General features: G+C 39.8%; 1 protein-coding gene across 3 annotated transcripts in view; it reads left to right on the forward strand.

The window, feature by feature from the left end:
* The window catches only part of LOC137291843 (coiled-coil domain-containing protein 24-like), a 129,319-nt gene that overhangs the window by 23,474 nt on the left and 78,311 nt on the right, over window positions 1-27,534 (forward strand). For all 3 annotated transcript variants that reach the window (XM_067823387.1, XM_067823388.1, XM_067823389.1), the window contains exon 3: window positions 7,468-7,628. In XM_067823387.1, the coding sequence (XP_067679488.1) occupies window positions 7,468-7,628 (161 nt within the window). The remainder of the gene's footprint in view (window positions 1-7,467; window positions 7,629-27,534) is intronic.

Genomic DNA, 27,534 nt, shown 5'->3' on the forward strand with positions numbered 1-27,534 from the left:
CATGACAAGACTTAGCATCATGCCCAAATCTTTGACATTTGTAACATCTGAGTGGATTAGGCACGTATATATACGTCCACTGCAATGTTGAAATAACCAGCTTTAATAGACTTTGGAATCGTCGGACAGGTAAATGTAAACAGGTAGGTATTTGTTTGTATTATATTGTTGTCTTACTTTTTGGTGAAACACTTCACAGCTGTAACACCTTGAGTTCCCAGTTCAGCTACAACTTCCTCCTCACTCATAAATGAAAGACACTTTGCCTGATCACAAATGATTCCTCAACCCGAGCTCAATGCTCTGTGCACTGAGACAACAACCTGCTTAAGACCGAGCAGATTGACAGATTGCTGCCACCGAGCACATTCAACGAACAATGAACCATTTCGAAGGCAGGTGACATTTTACACTTCTCTGCAGGCACCTTCAATACCCTTGGAGATAGCGAAAGGGTTGAGTTTCAATGGGGTACCGTCAACTGAAGCAACAACGATAAGCCTAGGCCAAGAATCAGATTTCGATATGTCATCATCAGAATCAACATGTCGACGTTTGTTGGCTTTTGAAGAACCAGAGTGAATGTGGAGAGACATGATGGGATAAATACATTCGACATCTCTGCTCCCCATCCACCATCAAGACGTTACAGTGGAAACCAGCCTGTAACAACAGGGCTACAGAGGTGTTATACTCCAGTGAATAAAGACATGAATAGCTATGATATCCAAAAGAACATATGCCAGGCTGGTTTGGCCCATGACACATTTCTCAAGGAACATGGAATTCAGGGATCAATATCACCAGATTGGCCCATGGGCCACAGCCTACTGGCATAGGACTCTAGGCAATTATTATGCATACAATAGAATACCCTCAATATTCAGTGTCAAAATACAATATAAGGAATATATATTGTCAACATGAACATGTCCATGCTCAGGCCCTTTCGTGAACCAGCCGATTGATAGAACCAGGTCAGTTCTATCATCCGTCTAGGTGAAGTCAGGGCCAAAGTGGTGTGTTAGGCAACAGGAACATGGTTCCGGGCCCCTATTGTCCTCAACCAACAGGATCCCTTCCTCCACTGACAGGGATGCAATCCACGGCAAACAGGTTGCCCAATTTGGTCGCTCCTTGTGACCAGCAATGGAAGACCAGCTATGGACCTTGCTGACCCGGGTCCACACGGGGGGTTTGGCGAGGTCTTAGCGTTACCCAGCAACCACCACGAGGAGGTGGCTCGTCTCGGGTGCCTAATATGGCATGAAATACAATGGAGCACTTGCTGGAGACAGGCACTAGGGCTCATGTCAAAGACATGTTATGCCTTTACATGTTTGTTGAAGATGTCTCATCTATTGATTAACATCTTGTGAGTCTTTATTTCATAAAGTTTATGGTGAGACATGAAAAAGAGTCTGGACTGGATATTGTTTGTATATTGTTTTGACTTGCTGTTCATGTCCCCAGTTTAATTTCTATCTCTCTAAAGTTCATGGTGGGTTCGACTAGGCAGTGTTTCCTGGGAGATGTCCCATTCTTTGTCAGGGCTATGTTGAGGGGGCATGAGCCCTGAACTGATGATGAGCCTTACCATTGAGACTGTGCCTGAATCACCTGAACCCTCTCTGCTGAATGGGATATAGTCGACGCCTCGTCTGTCCGTCCGTCCGACCGTCCGTCCGTCTGTAATCATTTTGTTTCCAGAGCATAACTCAGAAACCGTTCAATATTTTTAGACCAAACTTGATAGATGTAATGATCTCAACCTATAGTTGTGCCTTTTGCTGTTTACAGAGTTTTTGCATTTTTATTTTTTTTGTTTCTCCATGGAACATTTTGGTGTAAGTCGAATGGTGGGGCAGGCTTCGTTTCCGGAGCATAACTCAAAAACCGTTCAATATTTTTCTGCAAAACTTGGTAGATATGTGTGGCAGGCTCCAAAGTGGTGCCTTTTACTATGTACAGGTTTTTGTGATTTAATATTTTCTGGGTTTCGATGGAAATGTTTCGGACATAGTCTCAAAATGAAGGGATGTGCTTCATTTCCGGATGAAAACTCAAAAACCGTTCAATATTTTTCTGCAAAACTTGGTAGATATGTGATTCAGGCTCCAAAGTGGTTCCTTTTGGTATTTCCAGGTTTTTGTGATATATTATTTTCTGGGTTTCCATGGAAATGTTTCGGATGTAGTCTCAAAATGAAGGGATGTGCTTCATTTCCGGATGAAAACTCAAAAACCGTTATATATTTTTCTGCAAAACTTGGTAGATATACCAATCAGAAGCTGCAATGGTGCCTTTTGCTATTTACAGGCTTTTGTGATTTCTTACTTTCTCAGTTTCCATGGAAACGAATCAGACTTTGTCACAAAAGTGAGAGGTGTGTTTCGTTTCCGGAGCAGAGCTAAAAAACTTCTTAATATCTGTCAGTGTTACTTGGTAGATATGTGTGGCAGACCCCAGAGTGGTGCCTTTTGCTATTTACAGGTTTTTGTGATTCATCATTTTCTCTGTTTCCATGGAAACATTTCGGACTTAGTCTCAAAATGGAGGTATGGGCTTTGTTTCCGGAGCAGAACTCAAAAACCGTTTTTCTGCAAAACTTGGTAGATATATGAGTCTGAACCTGTAGTGGTGCCTTTTGCTATTTCCAGGTTTTAGTGATTTATCATTTTCTCAGTTTCCTTGGAAACATTTTTGACTTAGTCTCGAAAGTGAGAGATGTGTTTCGTTTCCGGAGCAGAACTCAAAAACTTGTTAATATCTGTCAGTGTTAGTATCTGTCAGTAGATATGTGTTTCAGATCTTGAAATGGTGATTTTTTCTGATTACAGATATATGGCATTTATATTTTTCATGAATTCCATGGAAACAACTCAACTCAAATAATCCTGAAGTTATTTGGAATCAATTGTCAAAACACCTTGGAAAAGGAGATCAAAAGCCACTTCCAACTGGGGAAAGTGAAGAGTTTCTCTCGGAGAAGTTCAGTTCCTACTTCATAACCAAAATTGACAATATCAGAGCAGATTTAAGAACTTTGCAGACTTCAACACCCAGGAATATCCTGGTCTGCTGTCATATCTCAGGGGAAAGACTTGCTCAGTTTGAACCTGTGTTGGAAAATGAAGTGCTAACCCTAATCAAGAAATCCAAGCAGACGACCTGTCAGTTAGATCCCATTCCCACGAGTCTGCTGATGATGATGTGTGATGTTCTGATTCCAGTCATCACACACATTGTTAACACCAGTTTATAGACAGGACGCAGTCCCAAAGATTTCAAAAAAGCCATGGAGAAGCCACTCCAGAAAAAGCAAAACCTTGATGTGAACACTTTAAGCAATTACCGCCCAGTGTCCAATCTTTGCTTTATCCCCAAGATACTAGAGAGGGTTGATACAAAACAGCTAACTCAGCATATCAAGTGTGTAGAAGTAGAATGATCAGTAATCAGAGAACGCTGTGCACAAGCGATAAAGTCAGAAAGTCAAAATAGGCAGAAACTCTCACACCTAAACATCTAAGATAAGATACTATGGGTCTGATAACTTTATAGAAGTAAATGGGACTGCAACTCAGACCAAATGGCAACACACTCCATCTGTAGAAACATTTATCAAACTGGAATCCAAGAAAATCTCTATCATCTGGGTGTAAAGGAACATGATAAAAGCCATCCTTTATGTCCACTGAAACAAGTTTTGTCACACTTCAGTATATCAGCTAGAACACGAACATCATTTTTGACTTCAAACAACAATTGTTAATGTTATGAAAATCTGTGATAAGTCTAAACTTATTGTTCTTGTTATACACATGAGCATAAATTAAGCACCACCAAAAATAATTATCGATTGTAACAAAAAGGGATCAAAACAGAGAAGTCAACCAGTTATATCTAAATACATATGCAGTTAGCATGAAATTCACATGCTGACTGAAATGCATGCTTTTCATACTGAAATTCTGTCATGGTACAAGCGACTGAGGGATATAAACAGGTGAAATGAAGTAAACTCACTGCTTTCTTATAGACGCATCATTAAGTGAACAGTGTTAAAATTGAACATTTTTGGACATGCCAAGGTGTAGGCTTTCTGAAAGTACGAGATGGCAGATTATTGGTATGCATGAAGCTGGTTTGTCCTGTCGCAGCATTGGGTCCAGATTGCATATCAATCACACTGTCATTAGTCACCTTGTAAGGAAACAAACAGCCACTGGTTACATCAAGAATCGTCCACGATCAGGACTACCGTGATCGTGCCCTAGTTCGCCTAGTGAGACACAGGCCCATGACCAATGCCAAAGATCTCACAGAACAATAGAGAGTGGGTGTTCATCTCTCAAACAGCACCATCTGAAGGGGGCTCAAGTTCACTGGCATGTCGTCCACTGGCGCATGTCATCCAATCAGATGTCCCTTACTCACTGATAGACACAAGGCTCAACGTTTAACGTGGTGTAATCAACGGCGAAACCACAATCTGAGGACATGGCACTGGATCCATTGGTCCGATGAAGGCCGTTTTCTTCTTGATGTTACTGATGGCCATTGACGGGTTTGGAGAAGGAGTAATGAAGCATATCAACAGCTGAGAAGCCCTGATCACAAAACAATTTAGCATTTATGGGACCATCTGGGGCATCAAGTTCAAGTAAGGGATCCGCCTGTTCAAAATCTGCAGGAATTAGCCCAGGCTCTTCATGAGGAATGGCAGATGATTCCAATTATGCCTATTCGACATTTGATTTCCAGCATGAGGAGGAGGGTTACAGCAGTTATCCGTGCGAAGGGAGGATACACCAAATACTGATGTCACCAGTACTGTTGGCTTGGGATTGAACAGTGAAAGTTTTTTGAGAACTTTGTGTATGTTGGACCACAGACATTGTCTGTGTGACCATTTTTTTTTCGACATGATTATTGATAACGTTTTTAGTGAACCCATATGACCTTCAATAAATTACAGAAAGGAGCAGCAGTGTTAGTAGTTGATGGAATGACATTGTAGATGGTTCAGTTAACGAAATTATAACCATGTGTCATGAATGACCAGTGTGTTTTGTTAAACACAATCTTATAGCTGAAAATTGGTGGTGCTTAATTAATGCTCATGGGTATAGAAACGCCATCTCAGGGAGAGATATATGTTGGCTGAACATCACACTGTTCTATGTATCTTGCTTGCAATTAACAGTGAATCTCATGTCAAACAAACACTTGTTATTTAGGAGAAAACTTATGATTCGGCTCCACTGGTGTTACATGAGTTATGTCCCCCCCATGAAAACGATCAGCCAGAAAAGTGAGAAAATACATCATCTTGTCAGCAAAAACTACCTCTTCCTTGCTGAAAACCTCTGCTCCGCGAGGACAGTAGACAGTAGACATCACTGCCACTCTTCTCAGGTTCTCTAATGCTTGTGACGAATACTCAGACATATTACGCTGAAAAATCTCGAAACAGTTCGGTCGAACTGACCTTGAACTGCGAGAACTGCAAACTCGTAAAGATACACTTCTTCTGCATGAAGGATGATTGAAATGTGATTATGACGACTGTCACACCCCACATAACCACATTCTGGCAATAATGACATACATTTCAACACAATCTCTGTATAACAATCACACTTGGCAGCCACATTGTAATTGCCATGATGTGTGCCTTGATGGTTGTTATTTTACCCGCAATTCTTAGGGTAGTTTAACACTAGACACAGCATCCTTCACACTCTGGTTTGTCCTTTTGAGTGTAGGTTAGATTGGGATGTCATTGGTTCCCTGACACCATCATCAGTTGTTGCAGCGCAAGGTCATTAGGATACAGTTGACTGTCATCTTCTATGTCAGTTGCCTTCGCACAAGAGTTCCTTAAATTTACACTGCCATGTTTGTTCATCCCGCCACTTCCGGAAAGTGAAGGTTGTGAACTTAACATGGGCCATGACCTGACATCTGACCCCTACACACCAACTGCAGATGGTGCGCTTGTTACAGTTCAAACACACAGCCCCCTATGCTTACATTCGTTAGAAAGATGAAACATGCTTCCACATCAGACACACCATATATTGCCAGAGTTTTTAGTTTTGCTGCTAAAAACATAGACATCTGAAACTGTACTTCCCTTCAAACTGCCACAACCTCTGTTTAGTTCCTCTCAGTCCTTTGCTGCTAGCTCCATATAATTTGTGACAAGAAGTGCATGGTCCTTTGAAAGGAGATTTTAATCCAAGCTCTAACTGATAACATAAATGTTCATTTAAAAGTGTCTTCAAATTGACAATTCTGAGTAAGACCTCTTGAAACCACAGAATATTGTGAAACAGTCTTGCCATCAGCTTGCATTCTCTTGAGAAATCTTTATCTCTCTCCTATCACGAGCGGGACTGGCATGAAATGATTCTGTAACACAGTTACCACATCACCAAGTGTCCGATCTTGCATTCTTGCCTTGTTTCAAATCATTGACCAAAATCCTGGCATGCGACAAGCAACAGTGACTTCATTAGCATCAAAGAATAACTGCACTCTTTTGGCATATGATACCCAGTCTTCCTTGTGTTCATCAAAAATCCCCAAAGTCACTGAACAGTCGACCACATTTTCCAATGTCAAACTTGAACTTTAACTGCTTACGATGAAATATTCCTTAACAAAGGTACGTTGGACTTCTAGGAATGCTATCTAGCCACTGTTATGTACTAATTCCAACCGTTTGAATGAACAAACAAAATGTAGTTCTGCATAGTTTATTCACCCAGTTTGAAGTGAGGTATATGTGCCATCTTTAGGATTGTTTGATGTAATCAAATCACAAGCTCAGTAGCTCACATGCAAGGATATAAATGACATAACATAACAATTACATTTAGGGTATTAGGGTTATTAATATATTTGTAATTTTCAAGACCTATAGTTCAGTCCCAAACCACATTCTAGTCAGTACAGAGAACAGTGCATTCATTATCAAATGCATCAATTTGATCAAATAAATCTTAGGTTCATCTGTTTTTAGGCTGTACATCGTGCCTAAGATTAGTCTTATAGTCAATGCTTATATCAACAATGATAAAATTACCATTATCATCTTTATGATATATCTGAGCATCAATCTCTCTATCATTGTCAAATCGTATATGGGTCTTTGGCTTGATGAGCAAAACACCTAGGCTACCTCACTGCCCGTATAGTTGATGTAAGAGAGAGTGCTGCCTAACATACTTCTCACATAACATTCTCCCTTCTCGAAAAATAATGCAGCATCCAGAGGATTAAGCCTTTTGTTCTTGTATATGTTCATTTGTGTGTGTTCATTTAAGAGATTTAGCATATCTTAAGTTTTGAAACAAACAAATGAGTTCAGGCAAGTAGGTTGAAAGACTACATTGTACCTATTTCTCAAACAAAACCAAAGGATGTTCTTATGACTACATCATCTTTCCGTTACAGGTATCTACACTGCTGTCCATCTTGCAGGACTACAAACTGGAGACAAGTGAGAGTGAACCTCCTAAAGTTCTCCCAGAACCACCACAACAACGAGAAAGACTCATACAAGAAATAAGTTTCTTTGTTGAAAATATCAAAGCCAAAGCCAGAAGCAAGGGAATGTAAGTGTCCATACATTTCTAGAAATCTGTGTAATTTTTATGATTATGTCCCACAAACACTTGCTTGCCTTCTTCCTTAAATTTTTTTTCTGGTCCACAGGTTTAATGAACAAATTTTAAAATATCTATTGAGTTGCGTTTTCCATCCTTTCCTCAGTCTTCCCAAGCACTTCCCAAAGGATTTACCTCTTTGCTATGAATGGCTCAATACCTTTATGCTTGGAAAGAGTATCATAGCAGGAAAGAGGAAATTAAAGATAGATATAATGCAAAGATTTGACACTTCATAAGTAATTGTCAAAATTCCTGTGAAGTGTGACGCCATAACAGAACAAAAATCATACAGAACAACGGTAATTATCAGCATTTCTGGCTTCTTCTCTTAAAATGAAAATGACGAAAACATACAATAACACAAAAGATAGTCAAATTGTTATGTGTTAAAAAAACAGTAAATTTGCCCACTTGTTATCATGTACAGATAAAAGCACTGTGCTACATTTTCTTAAATTTGGCATCTTTATGGAAAATGTGTGCAAAGAAAACACAGCCTGAAAAGTGTACATGAAATGGGTTTATGTGCTGATGCTGAACATAATATGCTCAACATTAAATGTGATGCAAAAAGATGACATTTAGGTCATACGCATATAAAGATAAAGAGCATAACTCCTTTATGCTGAACACTAGGTCACTGTAACTCAGATCACTTTGAGACTTTGAGAGAATTATTTGAAGATGCACATGTAATGTTTTCATTATGTTTTTATTCACAATTTACCAAATTATTCCAATACAAAGTTCTCCAGTGTGAGCAGATAGGTTTCTATAATACACAAGAAAGCAAGTAATAGTGTTTTGGATGGCCCTATTTGATATAAAAGTTAGCTGTTAGATTCCCATGTTTTCCTACTTGTGTAGACATATTTTGACTAATTTTGCATCTTTGTTAATTGAGTAGAGTCAGTGCATCCAAGTATTTATGGTTTATGTTGTCAAATGAATGCGCCACTTACGTCTGTTACCAGTTTTGGAGTGTCAGCACCAGAATGAAGCTGGTCCAATGGGTTTCAGTTTATCTTCCCTGTTAACACAAACCTGTATGCCCCTAATGCTGTATAGATTCACTGTAATAGGCCTTTTCAAAAAGGGTTGTTATCTCCCTTTCCGTATTGTTGCCCTTTGTTTTTCCCACTTCTGGAGAGCAAAATGTTTGTCAAAAGGATGTTAAGTAAGCAAAGGAAGGTAAGGTAAGGAAGGTAAGGAATTAACAAATCACCTGGATAGACTTCTTGTGTGCGACAAGGCAGGTTTTTTCATGCAAGCATGCAGGATTGGAAACTTGGTTTACGGCATCTAAGCGAGATTCAGGAAGATGACATCAGAGAGAATCAAGAATGCAAGGTCACCCAGTTTACTACCACACTTGTTGATGTATTGAGTATACGAAACTGGAATTCAAGTGTTGAGAACATTCCAGTCATATGATCGTCCTATTTGTATTTAGTCTTGAGCAGGAATAGAACTTTTGATTCTCACAAAACAAAAGCAAAGCAAAGCAAAATGTTTTATGAAGATCGTCAAGTAACCATCATCGCATATAGTGAAATCGACACCGATTGCTCCCATTGTCATGTCCAGTGCAAACTGATTCCATTGATTCCGGGTGCTGCATGCAAACCATGAAACCTTACTATTACATGTTGCTATGGCAAAGGTGTCTGGTCAAATCCAGGCAGCTGGATGGACATGTAATACTGGGTAAGGTATTAACCTTGCGTAATCAATATTCATGCACATAACATGTTTCGGCACAGTATGCAGGATTAACAAGGTACATGAAAATAAACAATTATACAAACCTTCATCAGTATAAAATGTTTATAAAAAGTTCCAGCCTTTGACACTTGACTTTTGCAGCGAGAAGAAGCCATTATAAAGATGACAGTATGTAGGTCAGTTGTGAGCTACATCATCAATATTCGTGATAGCTGATGACTGGACAATAAGTACGGCACACAGTTTATGCCAACAGCTGATAATGATGTAATACTGTAGTTCATGTCTCGCAGTAGTGATAACAAGGCTTCAGCAAGGTGATGTTCAGAATTTGTTTACTTTAGTCTATTTTCATAGAAAAATCCAGCAATCTCAGGAAAATGCAATGAAAATAGTAAAAGTTCCATTAATCCTGAATGAAAAATTCACAACATGAGAAACTGATGTGAAAGCTGAATGTTGCCAGAACAGTGGACTCTGTCATTACCAGCACCACTCGGGCCAAATAAAAATGCTGGTTTTGACAAAGTGCCGGTATAGGCAGTTTGCCTCATGACGCCGATGCACAATGGAAGTCGTACTGTCTTGTTAGCATTACCATCATGTTTGAATAAGGAACAAGGCAGTGTCAGAATGCAGTCATTTATTACACATTCAAACAATAACAAGTCACTGATCTTACTTTTTATTTTCTGTGCCAATGACTCGAGAGCAATGTCTTCTGCTGCACTTTCCAAGTTCTGCTCATGATGTAGAAGTCATACTTCCTGGCTAGATGCGAAGTGTTTAATGTGAGTGCACATGCTTTCTGTGTAGGTCGAGACATTTTATCAAAATCTTTTATCAGCTGCACGTTTTGTTGAAGTGTCAACTCACATCTTGCACGTTTTGCGGGCTGAGACATTTTGGCAATACGCATTTCGGCGGGATGGTTTTGATAGCTGTAGTGATGGCTTGAAGCGAGCTGGTATCTGTGGTGGGGGGATCCTGGACTGGATCTCCTTAATCGAGTTCTCAATGTGCTCCAGTTGAGAGTTCTGGAGATGGATGTGTGCTCGTAACAGGTTGAGTGAGCATGTTTCGACCGCTTGAGCTCTGGTATTGGAAAGGTAGGTGGGGTATGTGGCTTGTATATGTGGTGGTTGAATCAAAAATTGTGTTGGGAGACGTGATTCCAAAAAATCTGTGTGCACTCTGAGATGGGCTGCTTTGGAGTTAGCATTTCACAGATCCGCGTGGATGGGCGTCACAGAATCTGTCAATTTCACCATTTTTGCCGTGGTGGTTGTGGATGAGCCAGGGTTGAAATCAAAAGTGAGCCTTCTACCTTTTGCCTCCGGTTGGCCTGGTTGATGCATCTGAACTATGGTGGTGATGCTTGAAAACAGTTCTCAGACATGATCGGTCTAACACCAGTGGAATTGTGGCTGTGTAGTAGACGCAGGAAAATGTAAAATTGTAGGAGGACTACACAGGGCCAAATTGGCATAGAGTGTATCTTCGTATGAGTGTGTACTCAAAGATACTGTGAGCGTGTGTGCCATTACATAGAGGAACATCTTGGTGGCAGTGTTGTTTATGATGACACAGAATGTTTCCACATTGTGACCTCATGATGTCACAGGTCTCTGCTGGTGGAGAATCGCCAGTGGTACTGGCGGCAGGGTTATGCCATGCTGGTTGGTCCTGTAAATTAAAGATAGAAACAAGAGTTCTTGTGTTGAGAGTATATAAATTCTGTATGGGAATTTTTAGGAAAACATGTTGGATTTTGTGAAACATTGTTAGGTCACATTGTCTGACAGTGGTGGGTACGTAAATTGTGTAAAAGAGTTTTACCTTGACGCCACTGATGAATATAATATGTTTTGTGGGAACAGGTTTAATTTGTATTTATTTAAAGAGTGCATAGGCTCTCAGGGTGGGACAGTTGGGGGTCCCTAGATATTGAAGTGATAAATAGGGAGAAATAACACTGTTGTGAGAAGAGTAGTCTACATTTTAGTATGAACTCAGACGTGAGTGATGTGTATACAAACTGGATTCGGTACATCTGCACTGTGGCACGGGTGAGTGTCATCCTTAGACTGTGTTCTCCGTAATTGTAAGGAGCATAAAGGTTCTTAGAATGTCATCATGCTCTGCTCCAGGATGGAGCTGGCAGAGTTCTTGTAGTATTGAGTCCGGTGCTTTCTTTGTGCTTGCTTTGACAAATCCAGGCTAAGTTCCTCAGTCTGGATACAATGTGGGACGTCTTCCTGTGTCTGTTTGCATAATGTTATTTTACTGTTGGTAATGGCATGTTTACCTCATCAAAGCATATTATTAACCTGTCAAAACATAACCCATGTTTTAGTGAATGGTTTGTCTTACAGTGGAGTTCTGATTACCTTAGGCTAGGATTTTAACTCTAGAACATCTGTGAAATTGTGTGGTCATGACTTATACCTTTCTCAACAGAATGTCTGTGAGATAAGTTTTACTACTTTTGACAGGAGTCTTTGTCTAAGCTATTACTGATACATGATGAAACTAACATTCTATGTTTATATTTTCCTAATATTTGAATGCTAATGTATTTCCTGTACTGGTTACAATTAATAATGAATTTTCGTATGAATTATCATTTCATGATAGTTTCCTGGTGTTACTCATAGCATGCAATCGGTCACCTATCATGTGATTACATGAAAGGTTTATATTTGTTACTTTTACAGTAGCCTACACTCTTTTCACTCGCAAGCCATACCTTCGTTACCTTGGACACCTGTTGACTGATTACAGTAGGTACATTAACTGAACACACACTTAAATAGAAAGTAAAATGGCCAGAATGAAAAGAATGAGATTTTAATAACTGTTAAGAACTTTTGCACAGATTTATCAGATGCTTGTCACAAAATGAAGTGTACGATATCAAGCGACCAATTGTCACTGAAGAAAAATACCTTCTCCTAATATCATACTCAATTCTCCAACGTTAATTAACATGAATTTGGTGATCCTGAAGACCATCATGGTAATTAGTGTACAACATGGCTCACAGATAAATAGTTCATTTCCAGTGTGAGGCCGAAATAATAAAGGAGCTGCTTTGCTGTGGCTCATGTCATTTGCAATGTATTGAAACATCAGCTGGTGAAATGCCTATGATGCACCTTGCAGGTCGGGTCTTGAATAATATCCAAGTCGCGGTGGCTGAGCGGGCTAGGTGGTTAACTTTGTGTGCTGGCGATTAGGTGCCTGACTCTGAGGATGTGGGTTGGAATCCCGGATGGGTCTCAACCACAAAAGTACTACAATTTGTACTTTACTAAGAAAGTGAAATCCCAAATATGACATATGTTGCATTTGACCACTTTCTAAAATGGCATCGTGTAACCAGAGTAAGCAATCAAGCATCCAGTAATTGTGCCAGTAAGATTAATGCCTCTTAGAATAGGATTAAAAGACTAAGTACAGCCCCTGTCTGGTCGTTGAAGTTGTTCTGGTAGGACACACCCCATTTTGTTTATCCTGCATTTCATTGGTTATTGCAGGTTACACCCATTTTTGTATCAGTCAGGAAATCAGAATCTTTGAAATGTTTCAATTGTAGTTAAATAGTCTCCACCTCCATTTGTCCATCAGTAGGGCCTAGACTCCCAACACAGGTCAGCTCTAGCCCTCAGTCCAGAGGGTTGTACCGACTCTAAGTGGCCACCCATGTTATTCCATTCTTGTAAATAAAATTGTGATTAGCTTCCTGTGACTTCCGACTCTTTGCTGAGTTAATTCTCCCAAGCAAACCAGCACACCAGTTAGATAAGGGATTTCACTGGAACCCTCACGTGGACCCAAGACCCATATCATAACAGCAGAAACCCCAGAAAACTTATCTGCTTGGGGCAAAAACACTAAGGAAAGGGTTTCGTTCACTGTACTTATTTACACGAAGCGCACAGAACTTAGGGCACTGTATGGATTCCAGAGCTCTGACTCAACTTGTCATATCATCAAATGTAATGAAATTACTGAAAATAATACAACATTTTAGTTAACAGCGTTGCTTGTCTTTGTGATGTAGGAAAAAGAGACCACTGGTATGCTGATCAGTATATCTCTCACCTAATTTCCAGTAATTGTTTAAAAGGTCTTAGTCTATTTCAGAATTTAACACTTATTACATCAAACATGAAATGAATCATTTTAACATTTAAGTTTTAATCAACAATTCGATGGTTTGACTGCATATCTCATTGTGACCAACTCGCATCCCTATTTGGCATTAATTTATCATAAATGAAAAATAAAATTTCATAACACATATATCATATATTGTTTTCAATATTATTATCAGTTTTACAAATAAGGTTGAATTTAATCACTGTTCATTACCTGTTCATATGACACTTCAGTACCACTCCTGATGTATTGACTATAGGAAATACATATTGCAGTAATGACTACATTGGTTGAAAATATGGTCTACTACACTAAGTGTGTAAATTTTTTCAAACAATAAAAAACTTTCAAAGAATATAAAACGTATACCCTATATACACAAATGATATGATATTGAACATGGCTAATAGTAGATACTGAAATTGGCAGCATGAAAAACCTTTTGAATGAAACATAAAATGTACATCATAATAGTGCTAGTGTAATGGGAAGGATAAGGTGATTGTATGTACTCTTGTTCTTCTGACCTTCACTTCATAGAAATTGCTTAATATGTGCTTTGCGCATGCACAGGGTTTTATGAATGCTCATAGTTATTATTATTAATTTGTACAACAGTGTTCATGCATGACATCACTACCGCTAGGTTGGTGGCCTCACTGACAAGAGTACACATGTGTTTTTAGGATTCTTCCCTTGATTCAGGCGTCAGTCATGGCATCACTCTGCACAGAAACTTTGACAATTTCTTATGCATTATCAAGTCATTGCATAGTATCTGATTTTAATTTGCCATTTCTTGCTATGATACACTTTCCATGCATATTCCAAAGGTTTTTAGCCAGAGCACAAGCACAAGTCTTTTGAGCACATTGTTATTCACACCCACTATCGTTCGTTTCATGTTATCTAAACAGTTGGTATTGGTGACAAAGACCACTTGTAATCTGATTCTAAAATGAATGGGGATTTCAGCGATACATTTGTTGCAGCTGACTAAGAAAAACTATGTGATGTAATTGGCAGTCTAAGTAAACTTAGTCACAGTGTTATTCGTTGCACTCCTCTACTGAGGCTAATAAACCCAAGTAAGAGGTTGCGTCAGGTAATCTTTGAGATGAACCAATCAGAATACAGCTTATCAAATTGCAAAAGTGGACTTTCGCACATACCTTTTCTAGTTTTGACATGAAAAGGTTTACACCCACACAATTCCAAATGTTATTTTCTGTATGATCACTTCTGGGTGATGCACAGGGAGGACTATACAACACTGTCAACAGTAGCTGAAAATAGCATATTTGTCAATATTCAAGGATGTCAGCTCGTGGAAATCTTGAATATTTTAAGAAATAATCACTTTTTCGAGAGCATGGGGTCAGTCTGCCAAAAGGCTAACAATGCAACGTATTGTTGTTCTTGTTATATTAGCAAGGCGATAGGTGTTTTCAGTCGAATGAAACGCAGCTCTTGGCACTTTGCCTAATCTGTCTTGCTACCATCTCGTTAGGAAATACTTAGAGTGAGGTGAGAGCTGCCTGAATGTGAATGAAACAGGTCTCGGCAGTAGTCACCTCGCTACCATCTCAATTTGATTTGACCGAGCACGAATCAGTGTGTGTGTGCATGTTTCGGCTGAGCTAAGAATGATGCACAGCCAGCTGACTAGTGAGGTGACAGCTGCTTGAAAGTGAATCAAATGCAGGTTTCTGCAGCTCTGTCGTGCTGCCTTGCTACTATGTCTAACAATGTGAGAGCTGTCTGAATGTGAATGAAATGCAGCCTGGCTACCATCTCAGGGGTTTCTTCTTTGTGTATGCGCTGTGTACGAGTATTAGTGTGTGCATGTGTCTCGACTATATATTATGATTCACGGCCGGCTGCCTGAAGGTGAATCAAACACAGATCTCAGCAATCATCTCAGGGGTCGCTCCTTCGAGTAAGTGAGGGTGGACAAGTTGCAGTGTTTGTGTGTGTCTCAGCTCTTCCAAAAAAGGAGGGGAACTGTGCTTTCAATGTACGATTGTCAAAATTAGGAGATAAATCGGATTGATTCAATGTTGATACAATAATAATGGATGTATTGAGAATGCATCACCACATGGATTTCATTCAAAGCAAAGCAGTTCGTTTAGTTATCCCCTTTGTTAGGTGACTGGAGTATGACATGAAAATTTCAGGTTTATAATTTTCAGTCTGTAGTGTGCAATTTGACCCTGAAAACCCTGACCATGCACAGATGCAAGAATATTATCAGAAAAAATGGCTGAAAGTGATTTATCGACCTGCCAGAAAAATGTCAAGATTCATAATGACACCCCATGGATGTGTAGGAGGCTCCCACGTTGTGTACGTGCTTCCCATGCATTGTGTTTGCGTGAGGTGATAACGTGAAATAATGAATGTCATTGTAATGTTCCTCAATGGGTTTTCCTTCTATCAAACTTCAAAGTTCAGATTCCCCTACTTTTTTTAAGAGTATATAATGATGCACGGGTGGCTGACTAGCGAGGCGAGAGCTGTCTGAAGGTGAATCAAAAGCAGCTGATCCCGCATGGTATTTCTCCTCTCCCAGTCTCTCTTGGGACACCTTGTTGAAAAAGATGGGAATGGAGCTGACACTGCTGATGGATTACAACATGCACTTGTCGAGAAAGGTTTGCAAGGTTTTATTTCAATGGCCTCCAAATACTACGCCAAAGCCAACAACAAGTACCTGAAAAGCCATGACCCCAGCAAACTGACCAAACGCCTCCAGTACCTTGATGCCAACAACCTGTATGGATGGATCATATGCCAGTATCTCCCCACAGGGCTTTCGAATTGTGTAAGCCTATTACTTATCAATAACATGGATCTAGACCCCTCTATTTACAAACTCTGAAAAATCAGACACAACCGTCTACATTCACACAAACCCACTGTGGGGGTTGCCTCCGCTGTGGGCCGGCCTATTCACTAGCCTGAAGAAATGTTTAAATGTGAATTGATTGATGCTGGCTGGCTGAGAGCTGGGTCACACAGTGTGCGCATGATCGATAAAGTGACAACCAATTAGAGAAATGATTCACATATTGCATGAACCCTGTGACATGGCTACAGTGCATGAGTTGGAAAGGCGGGCACGTATGAGAAAGTCTGAATTGTTAACTTTATTAGGGGTAAAATATAAAACCACTCCTACAGTGAAAGAACTAATCAAGGAAGTGCGCGAGGGTGGTATGAGAGAGTATTCACGCATGAGGAAATCTGAGCTCATTGAATTACTAAAGGAGCAAGTCCCTATAGAATTACAATTCACGCCTACTGAGCGTGCTATAGGAAAATATTTGAGAGGTTGGAAGGTGGAAGTTCAAAGAAACATAAACTTTGGATATATATAACAATTGGTATTTCATAAAGTAGATGAAGAACTAAAGGATTTAAGAGGTGTTAAATTTCAATTCACATTAACTCATTAAGGCCGAGAGCCGCGTATATGCGGCAAATTAATTAGCTTCTCACAGCGAGAGCCGCGTATTGGGGGTAATAAAAAGCACCTCTTATTCAGCAAGAGCCGCGTATTGGGGGTTATGAAAAGCACCTCTCATTCAGCGAGAGCCGCGTATTGGGGGTTTTACATTTTTTATTCGCACTGTACCTATAATTTCAATCAGTTTAGCAGTAATGATCAAAGATTTGCCTTTCTTACGAGAGAGGTTACTTTCTGTGTTAATCAGAAGAACTATTAATGTGTTTTGATAACAATTGCTTGCAATGTCGCGGGCTTATACAGGCAAATGAACACATGTCTGCGAGAAAGGGGATTATGAGATGTTGTTACAGGAGGTAAGTGTTTGTTACTCGTCATTGGGAGTGAATACTAAGATACTATGTTTGCACATTGATTGAATTAACAGTGACAAGCTTACAAAACCTTCTTCTAAATTAAATCATTCATTCATTCGTTGTGATAGTTCATATAATGAATCGTAGACATAAATAGCAATACTGTATTACACTCATGTTCGTGTAGATTTCAAATAAACCAAGTTACTAATTTAGACCTAATTCATTTGCGACTATTGATTTTTAAAGTTGACAATGATACATAATCGAATATTAAGTGATAACTCTTGCATCTACTCATAATATACATATATAGTACACATAAATCATACAAAGGTAACTGGGGTATTTTGTTCAAGCTGTTTCATACTTATTTGAAATGTGATTTTTCAATGCAATTTACATGAGCACTGTGTAAGAAAGGTTTGTATTTGATCCCTGTAATTATCTTATCCTGTGTAATGATCATGTGTATCAGATCCATCGTCAATAAAAGGAGGATAATATATCAGTTATGGAATTGATGCGTGTAATCATTCAATCAGACAACACTAAATATATGAACACCTCTTTCAACATCAAAATAACAGCCTCTGGTCGAATGCATGTCCAGGTAAACTTTTGTCCCGTGATAAGTGTAAAACAAACTTATGCGCTGTTACATCATTGGACAAGCAGTTTTGTGGAGTCACGCCCATTGCCAATCTTCTGAACCTCGTTTGCTTTCAAAACAAATATAAGTATGCCCATCTTCATAAATATTTGGGGAGATTTAACTACAAGTGTATGCATCACAATAAATCAGTATCGTGTTACTTGTTTTTAATTCTATAATAGATGTACTTGAATTATGATATTTATTCGTAACAATGTACATATTATATTGAAATGTTCAGCAAGCCATTATGTTTGATGTACAAGTAGAGTGCGCAAAAAGTATATGCAAATAAATACCATCTCTACTCAATGATTGGATTGGGTTATCCGGGGTAAAAATAATCGGATTGTAGCGCTTTGAACGCTTTCCAAAAAATTAACTCTTCAAAGTGCTTGTTAGTCCCACGTGTACATTTCAGGCATCCTTACGATTATGTATGTTCACGATACACACAGTTTTTCATGATAGCTAGAGTTGATAAAGCCGAAATCTAGCATATCGATTGGTCAGTGATCAAACCAATGGTCAATCTGTATCCAGTGACTGTCTAGTGACTGAACGTACTCTTCAGAAATTTAGCCCATGCCCCATCACCTGTCATTTTCAGTGTGACAGGTATCTCATGATACGATTGGTCATAGATAACAAATCAGGGACTATATTGAACAGTTAAGATACAAAACGTCCTATTCGGGAACTTTGATGACTCCCATCCCTTGACCCTTTGTCTTATGTATGTGCAAGGAATAGCATTATACAATATGCATACATGGATGTTCGTGTGATAACATATATTTTCTGCGTTAAATCTAGATGAACCAAAGCGACAAACTGAATCTGTTATATGTAAGTTACAGACTAGCTTATTAGTACTTTCCTTTAAATATTCAGTATACACTAGCAATGTATCAGCGAAAACGCCTCTTTCATAGATTATTATGCATGTGCGTAAATTCGTCTTTACTGTCATTGACATAGATGTTTTGAACAATTTAATCTCTCACAATGATATGAGAGGGACATCATTTGGTTTAAGTATGTCTTACATACAATGAAACGGACTGGCAAACGTTGAGACATCAAATGCAGATGTTCAAGCTGTGATGTGTTTTTGTGCGTTGACTGTTTAGAGGCCTACCATAAAGACTTGTTCCAAGGACGATAACGCTTTATGCACTAGTTGTGTTGTACAAATGGTACTTGGGCACAATGTGTGAAGCCCACGCGATACTGCTGGAATATAGCTAAAATCGCCGTAAAACTAACTTCACTCATTCTCTTCAATTGTTGCTTTTCAGTCGTTATTCTTTTACATTTCCAAAATACTAAGACATGTGTGTTCACCATCTGAGAACAAATACACTCATCATAGTGTCAGTCTACTCCCATATGTCTTATGTGTTTCTTTCATACATCATTACAGTAACTGATGTTATGTTTACAATACACAAATTGTTGCATGATAGTTGATACAGCCGAAACACAACATATAGCCATTGGTCAATGATAAAGCCAATAATCAAACTCTACCCTATCACTTTGAGTGTCCATACGTGCTCTTCAGAAATTTAGGCCACGCCCCATCACCTTACCCTTCCAATTTGACAAGTTCTCACGATACGATTGGTCAAAGTATCAGTCAATATAATGAGTAACTGAGATATAATGCGTTACATTCGGGATATTTTATCCCATCACATGACGGGAAGCTTTGTTTAGCATCGAGTAATGATAAATGTTTCATGCAGTATGTATGTGTATGAATGGTGATGTATGTTTGCAGCGTTAAGTTAAGATGAACAAAGTGACAAACTATAAATCTCTATATGTTCCATGTTACTTACACACCTATTGATACTTTCCTTGAAATAGTCAGTAAGCACGAGCAATGTATAGGCAAAAAATATAGACGATTATAATGCAAGTCCCCCCCTCTTTTTAAACTCTATTATAAATAATATATTATAATTCAGTCAATGCGATGGGAGAGACAGGAGGAATTTGTATATTTGTTCATCTCGTACGTACAAAGCCCGCGTAGGTGTTGATAAAAATACAGCACATACTGGCAAAGGGGTATGAGAGACACAGGTAATAAATTACATGAAATGCTGTAATATATGTATTCACATCAGCCTCTTTTCCATTTACATCTTTACGACACAATTAAATAATCAGTACTTGTTTGTGAGACTAGACAGTTTCCTGTCATATCCGAGACCTGCCAGGGAAATCAGGCATGATTAGCACTAATTAGCCTCGTCGCAGCAATCAGGCAGTCAGCGAGGGGTGCCAGGTGTTGGGCAGTGGAGCGGCTCCAGGGCTTAATGAGTTAAAGATGACACTAGAGAAACAACAGGCGGATAGTGCTACTGAATACATTTTTTTTTACTTCAGAGGTAATCAGGAAGTTACAACACAATCAGATACTATCAACTCTTCTATTGACAGGTCATTCAAAAAACCTGGATATAGCAAACTATAAACCAATGAGAAGTGGATCATACTTACCCACCTGTAAATATTTCACTGCCAAACACTCTATAGTTAACGTTGTAGATCATGGTGATGATTGTGCGAGGGTATCGGTAAGACTCGCTAAGTTTCCAACTAAAAACCACCCCAACAGACTTTCCAGTTATCCGGTAGATGATGGTATTATTTGGGATGGTATAGATGAACCAACCCCTATCTCTCAGCGGCCAAAAGTAGAAAAACAGAACCCAGACTTAGCTGTAAAATATATATGGGCATGAGGGTAACGCGTTAATAATACACAGGATAAGTCCTTTATTAAATCAGGTTTAAATCGTCAAACGATTAATATATTTCTAGTGCAGGAGGGTGAAAAATATCAGTATACAACTATACAACATTTCTGGCGGTTGGTGTACAGTCAGTCGAAACACGGGGGGAAGAAATACTTCTGTGAAAGGTGCCTTCATGGGTTTTCTAGGTCTGATCTACTAAATTCACACAGGGATGATTGCCTAGGTGTAGGGGAGACAGCCATACGGGTAGATATGCCGAGAGAAAGCGACAATATCTTGAAGTTTATCAACCACAAAAATCAGATGCCAGTACCATACATTATCTACGCCGACTTCGAAGCTATCATTAAACCAATTGATACAATGTCTACATCCCCTGGATAAAGGTTTCACTCAGAAAAATCAAGAACGCGAGGCCTGTGGTTTTGGGTATGTGGTCGTTCGTTGTGATGGCCAAACTAACCCTCCCGGTATTTACAGAGACCCAGAAGCAGCTCAGAAATTTCTAAAGTGTTTACAACACAAGGAGGAGGAGATCAAGAGAAAATTACGCGACATAACACCAATGCGTATGACCCAAGCAGATCGTGTGGCTCACGTCAAAAGCACACATTGTCATGTATGCTGTAAACCTCTGAATGGTGATTCAGTGAGAGACCACTGTCATGTGACAGGGAGATACAGAGGTGCGGCTCACAATGAGTGTAATCTAAAGTTGAGAATAAACCCTAAGCTTATTCATATCCCGGTGGTGTTTAACAATTTATGAGGGTATGATTCACACTTGATTATGCAAGATATTTCAAAGGTAGAAGGCAACATATCCCGTATACCAAACAATATGGAGAGATATATATCCTTTTCGCTAAATGGGTTGAGATTCATAGATTGTGCTCAGTTTCTGTTGTCGTCTCTAGACAGTTTGGTCAAGGCAAATAACCCAGACGACTTGGCTTGACTGCTTCCATAGCAAGACGATTACAAACATGTGAAAAATGTATGGGAACAACTAGGCTGTAAGAATCTAGGTGATTACCATGATTTATATTTGAAAATGGACGTGTTGTTGCGGGCAGATGTGTTTGGGATATTCAGGAAAACGTGTTCAAAGCAATATGGGTTGGACCCCGCATGGTATTATTCGAGCCCTGGACTATCATGGGATGCCTTACTGAAGAAAACAGGTGTGGAGTTAGAATTTTTCACAGATTACGATATGCATCTGTTTGTTGAGAAAGGCTTACGCTGTGGTATTTCTATGGTATCAAAACGTTATGGTAAAGTTAACAACAAGTATGTGAAAGGCTATAACCCTAATAAACCTTCAACTCATCTCCTCTATCTCGATGCTAACAACCTGTACGGCTGGGGTATGAGTCAATATCTACCAACAGGAGGGTTTGAATGGGTGTGGTGTGGGGTGTGGGGTGTGGGGCTTTACCCCAAGGGGATGTCATGAGTATTGCACCTGATTCTGATAAGGGTTATATACTCAATGTGGACTTAAATTACCCCATGGAATTACATCAATCTCATAACAGCTATCCACTCGCTACAACGTTTGAAGGTTAATACCGACTGGATGTCTGAGTACCAACATAACCTGATGAATGGACCACTAGCAAATGTAGAAAAACTGGTACCGAATTTGATGAATAAAACAAAGGATATAGTTCACTATCGTAATTTACAGCTATATCTATCGCTGGGTATGAAGTACATAGAATACTGAAGTTCAATCAAAGCCCATGGATGGAACCATACTTCAGGATGAACACGGACATACGAAATACGGGATATTGGAAAGAGGCAGACGCTATTAAAAAATTAGCTAAAGCCACACACGTTTCAGAAGAAAAAGCCAAAGCCTGGTTACAAAAACAAGCTATATGGCAAGTATACTTACCTGCGCCGAGATTATATACCCAGGAGAAAATTCGGTATTCATATCCCTAATCAAGTTCACCAAGCTGACCTGCTGTTTCTTCCACATGACACCGTCAGAGGTAAAACCTACAAGTACACCTTAGCAGTTGTCGATGTAGCCAGTCGCTACAAGGAAGCCGAACCCTTGACTGGAAAGGATGCGACACAAGTAGCCTGCTGATTTGAGCACATATAGAAACGCAGTCCGCTGACATGGCCCTCCGAGTTGCAAGTCGACCTGGACAGAGAATTCATGGGTGCCATGTCACAACTGCCAACCAAACACAATGTCGAGGGGTGTGGCAGGAGAACATTGAAGCCAAGCCATAGTGGAGAGTTTCAATTGCTCCTTAACCGAACATTTGTTTGCACACCAATATTCATGTGATTTAGAATAGGCCCCCACCCCCACCCACCCCCCCCCCAGGAATAGAGAATGGGTAGTGCGACTTCCATGGGTGGTTGATTTTATTAATCACCAAGTAATGAGACTACTAGGGGTTGTGGGGAAATCCCCCACTAGGCCAGTTGATGCAATCCGTATGAAATCTGTTGTAACAGAGGCAGCAGCACCCCATCAAAAAGAGAAAAAAAAAATCCAGATCGTGCACTCGTTAGATATTTATATCAACAAGATGAATACGAGGGAGACACCCGTAAACGTGCTATAGATCCTGTCTGGTCTATGGAAACGTATAATATCGATTGAGTTGATATAAAAGCCGGGGAGCCTAACCTGTACTTCCTGGTAAATGGGCCGCATAGAGGATTTGTTCGCGAGGAATAACAAATCATACCTTGATCTTTAACAGGCGTTTAACTTCACCGATGTAGTCTTTTTTCTTCTTGTAAATAAGCTGAAATAATTTTTTATTCGCGCTATGGGCTTTACATAAATGATAATGACCTTTCACCCCTATACCACATACTGAGCACATGCAGTTAGTATTATCTTTACGGTGATAAGAACAATAACCCTCGCTGTGGCTTATTTTACCACAAATTTCAGTTTTCCCCATAAGTACCCATTGACAAATATGTTCAGTTGTTCTCATTGATATATTAATTTGTGTGATTAGTCTAATTGTTTAACGATTAACACTGTCGCCACTAAACCAAGTATGACGAAGACCAACTCACGATCTATCTGTCCCTCTGAAGGAGTGTAATACTGAGACATCATTGGTTCATTAATGGTTCCAGTTGTTTACCCGTTAATACGTAGTATTCTTTCATAGCTTCAATGACGTCTGTGAAAGTTCTAACGGCATGATTTTTGCATTGGAGCTGATTGTTGATAAAATCTATTCGCTTCAACCTTCTCTTAGCATATTCAGCCTGTGCAGCTTGTAGCTTTTCTATACCAAAATTGTGTCATTTATGTTCGACCTCTATCTCTGCCTCGTTTGACTCTTTCAATTGAGAAAATAGGAAATTACTCCCGGAAAATGCTAGTGCATTCACAAGAACTCCGCCAACCATCATTGCTACCGTGGCCATTTTATATATATTACTTTAAAATATTTTCGGGTATAATACCTTGCTTTACCAGAACGTCCTTGGTGGTCATCGCCATACCAATGTTCATAGAAAGCATAAAAATATCTTGCATGTCAAAGTCGAGTTTCATAGTCGGTTGTTTTATAATCATTTTAGTCAACCGAGCGTATACTACTGCTAATTCGGAAACCACCAATGCGTGGTATGCGTCGTTAACGAATGTTTTCCACTCAGTCATAATATATTAATTGAAATATATAATTTTAATTATAACATAATATGAAGGTCGATGGGGGTTCCCCCCACACCCCCACTGGGGGCATGGAAATTACAGGTCTCTTGCAGTCGACTGTCCGCAACTGGCTGTGGTGACTTGTTGTTGGCTGTCCGCAAGACAATATATGATGAAACAGCAGCAGTGGCTACTACACCACCTACAGCCACCCACGTGTAATTATTATTTTTTTTCGTGTCTGACTAAGGCATTTTTTCTACCAGCTTCAACTCTTTTTTGGTTCTTCTTCTTGGTGACTTGCATCACTGGCTCCACATGGCTGTCCATCACTGGGCTGTTCATCACCTGGCTGTTCACCTTGGTTATCTCTTGGGCAGCATCCATCTTTTATAACATTATTATTATTATTACTGATTAAGATTGAAATGCAGCAGAGAGGGTTTGGGTGATCCTGGCACAGTCAGGCTCGTAAAGCTCATCATCAGCTCAGAGCCCTCGCCCCCTCTACATGCAGCCCATGGGACTTCTCCCAGTAAACACTGCGCCAAGAGATCAGGAGGTACCAAACCAAGGGCACCAAGAACAATGGGGAGCCTGATGACAGTGTACTTGGGATGCAAGCGAGACATTTCAAAGGCAGGGTCTGCATATTTAGCATGCTTTTCCTGAATCTTGCCAATCACATACAAGGGACAGAAAATTCAATGATATGAATAATTTCATTTGTTTTATCAAAAAGGACAAGATCGGGTTTGTTGACTGGAATTCGTCTGAGGCTGTATACTGGCCTATTCCAGAGAAGTTTGAAAGCATCATTTTCCATCACGCCCTGAACATGTTCAGGGTCGCACCATGGATGGACCTCAGGGTCAATGCCACAGGCATGGATGGAAACGATAATAAAAGCAGCGAGCCATGCTATCATGTCTTTTAAGGTATGCTGTTTGTGCCAAGGAAAGGCATCCACTGACAAGGTGTTGAGCAGTCTCTGTGAATTCCTTGCACAGTCAACATTTCATGTTAACATTTTGATCAAGAATCACATTTTGACAATTGCGAGTGGGAAGTGACTGGTCCTGAGCAGCAAAAAGGAAGACCTCAGTTTCACATTTAAGACCAGCTGACTTCATCCAAGGGGAGGAGTCAATTAGATTGCTGTTCCACACTGCATGTACACACGATGGAATGGCTTCTCAGACAGCTTCTCCACAAAGGACTCTGAGTAGACTTGGTAAAGGACTTCACCTGGTTTACTCGCATCACTGTGTAGTTCAGCAGTACATCGCCATCAACAAAATCAACGTCCAATTTCAAATTGTGTCCAACAATCTTGGCACGCTTAAAATAGCTGTGGAATTCCTTGCTTTTATGATGAGTCTTGACGTGCATTACCAGAGGATCATCTGATAAATAGATATGTGCAAAAGTACACAATAAAATTCTATCATGAAGAGCTTCCACATTAATCAAACCCCAACCTCCAGAATTGAGTGGCATATATCAATGATTAAGAGAGGAACGAGGGTGGATTGCTCTGTTATCAGACATGATCCTTCTGGACAGGCAGTCAAGACCCTGGAAGTCTTGTTTTGTCCAATCAACTACTCCAAAGGAAGAGTATTACATTTGTCGAGTCCAAATGTCATGCCAATATCACTAGAAAAGGACTCGACAAGGAGAACCTATTATTTCAAATTGGTATCTCCTTTGGCAAGGAGCTCGATGTCATCTATGTAGAGGAGATGAGTAAGAGGTCTTGGGGGTCTGTGCTGAGGAGGTCCAGGATGGTAACCCTCCTCCTTATTGAGCAAAAAACTCAAAGGATTTAGAGACAAACAAAAATGCAAAGGACTAAAGGAGTCCCCCTGGAAAATTCTCCTTCTGATTGAATGAAACAGATTCTGAAGTCTGCACCTGCCCTTGCGAGTACATCTCAAGTTGAGTCGACCAGCAACTCATTAGTAAAGACTTGAGTAAATTAAGTAGTCGCTCAGGGAGGTCAATACACTGAAGAGACTTCAGAATCCATTTATGAGGGACAGAGTCGTATGCTTTTTTGTAGTCAATCCAGCACATGGAGAGGTTGCGGTAATACGTTTTAGCCTCCTCCAAAATCATTTTCTGTGCAAGAAGTTGATCCTTGCACCCCCAACATTCCTTTCTCGCCCCCTTCTGCTCTCTGTAAATTATCTCATTAGACGAGCAATAAGATGACACGAGGTTCGTCAAACACCCTGTGAATAATTTATATTGAGTATTCAAACACTTGATAGAGCGGAAGTTTGGGGGATCAGTAAAGTCTCCTTTTTTGGGGAGAAGTATTGTGCAACCTTTGCAAAACTATGGAGGAACATCACCTGTGTCCACAAGAGAATTGAAACAGTGAATGAGTGGTGCTTGGACACTGGGAAACAGTTTTATAAGATCGTCTCTCCATTCATTACTCGACAAAGCAAAGTCCTGCCGAAGTAAATCTCGTTTCAATAAATCATCACTGACCTCTTTTACTGATCTCGCACCATCGTATGGAATACCCAAACCATGATTTGGACCGGGCAAATGCCAATCCCTCTTCAGGTCAATGCCAAATTCATTACAAATCCTTTTGTAAGCCCTTCTATCATACGGGTTGTTCATTACATTCCATGCCTTATCCTGTGGAAGTGGAGCACTGATCTCTTCGAGGATACGCCTGATATGGTAGTACACATGAAATGTAAACACAGATTTACTCAGTTCATCACGTCTAGTATCTGTCAATGTCAAGCCACATCAAGTCGTCGCGCACCACACAGCAAAATTGAATTGATTCTGCCAGAACTGCATTGGGTTGTTAAGCCATGCGTGTACTGTTTTCACGTTTGTGACAGAAAACTCATAATGTTCAAACATATCCATGAATCTGGCTCTGAAATATGAACCATCTGCATCAACCAAGACTTTCATGTGTGTGAAGTCGGAGGCTTTATGTTGTTGTTTTTAGGATAACGTACTTCGGGGTTATGCATATTATTATTATATATAGTTTACATTATAATATGTACA

The sequence above is a fragment of the Haliotis asinina genome, chromosome 7 (genome assembly GCF_037392515.1).
Source record: "Haliotis asinina isolate JCU_RB_2024 chromosome 7, JCU_Hal_asi_v2, whole genome shotgun sequence".
NCBI lineage: Eukaryota > Metazoa > Mollusca > Gastropoda > Lepetellida > Haliotidae > Haliotis > Haliotis asinina.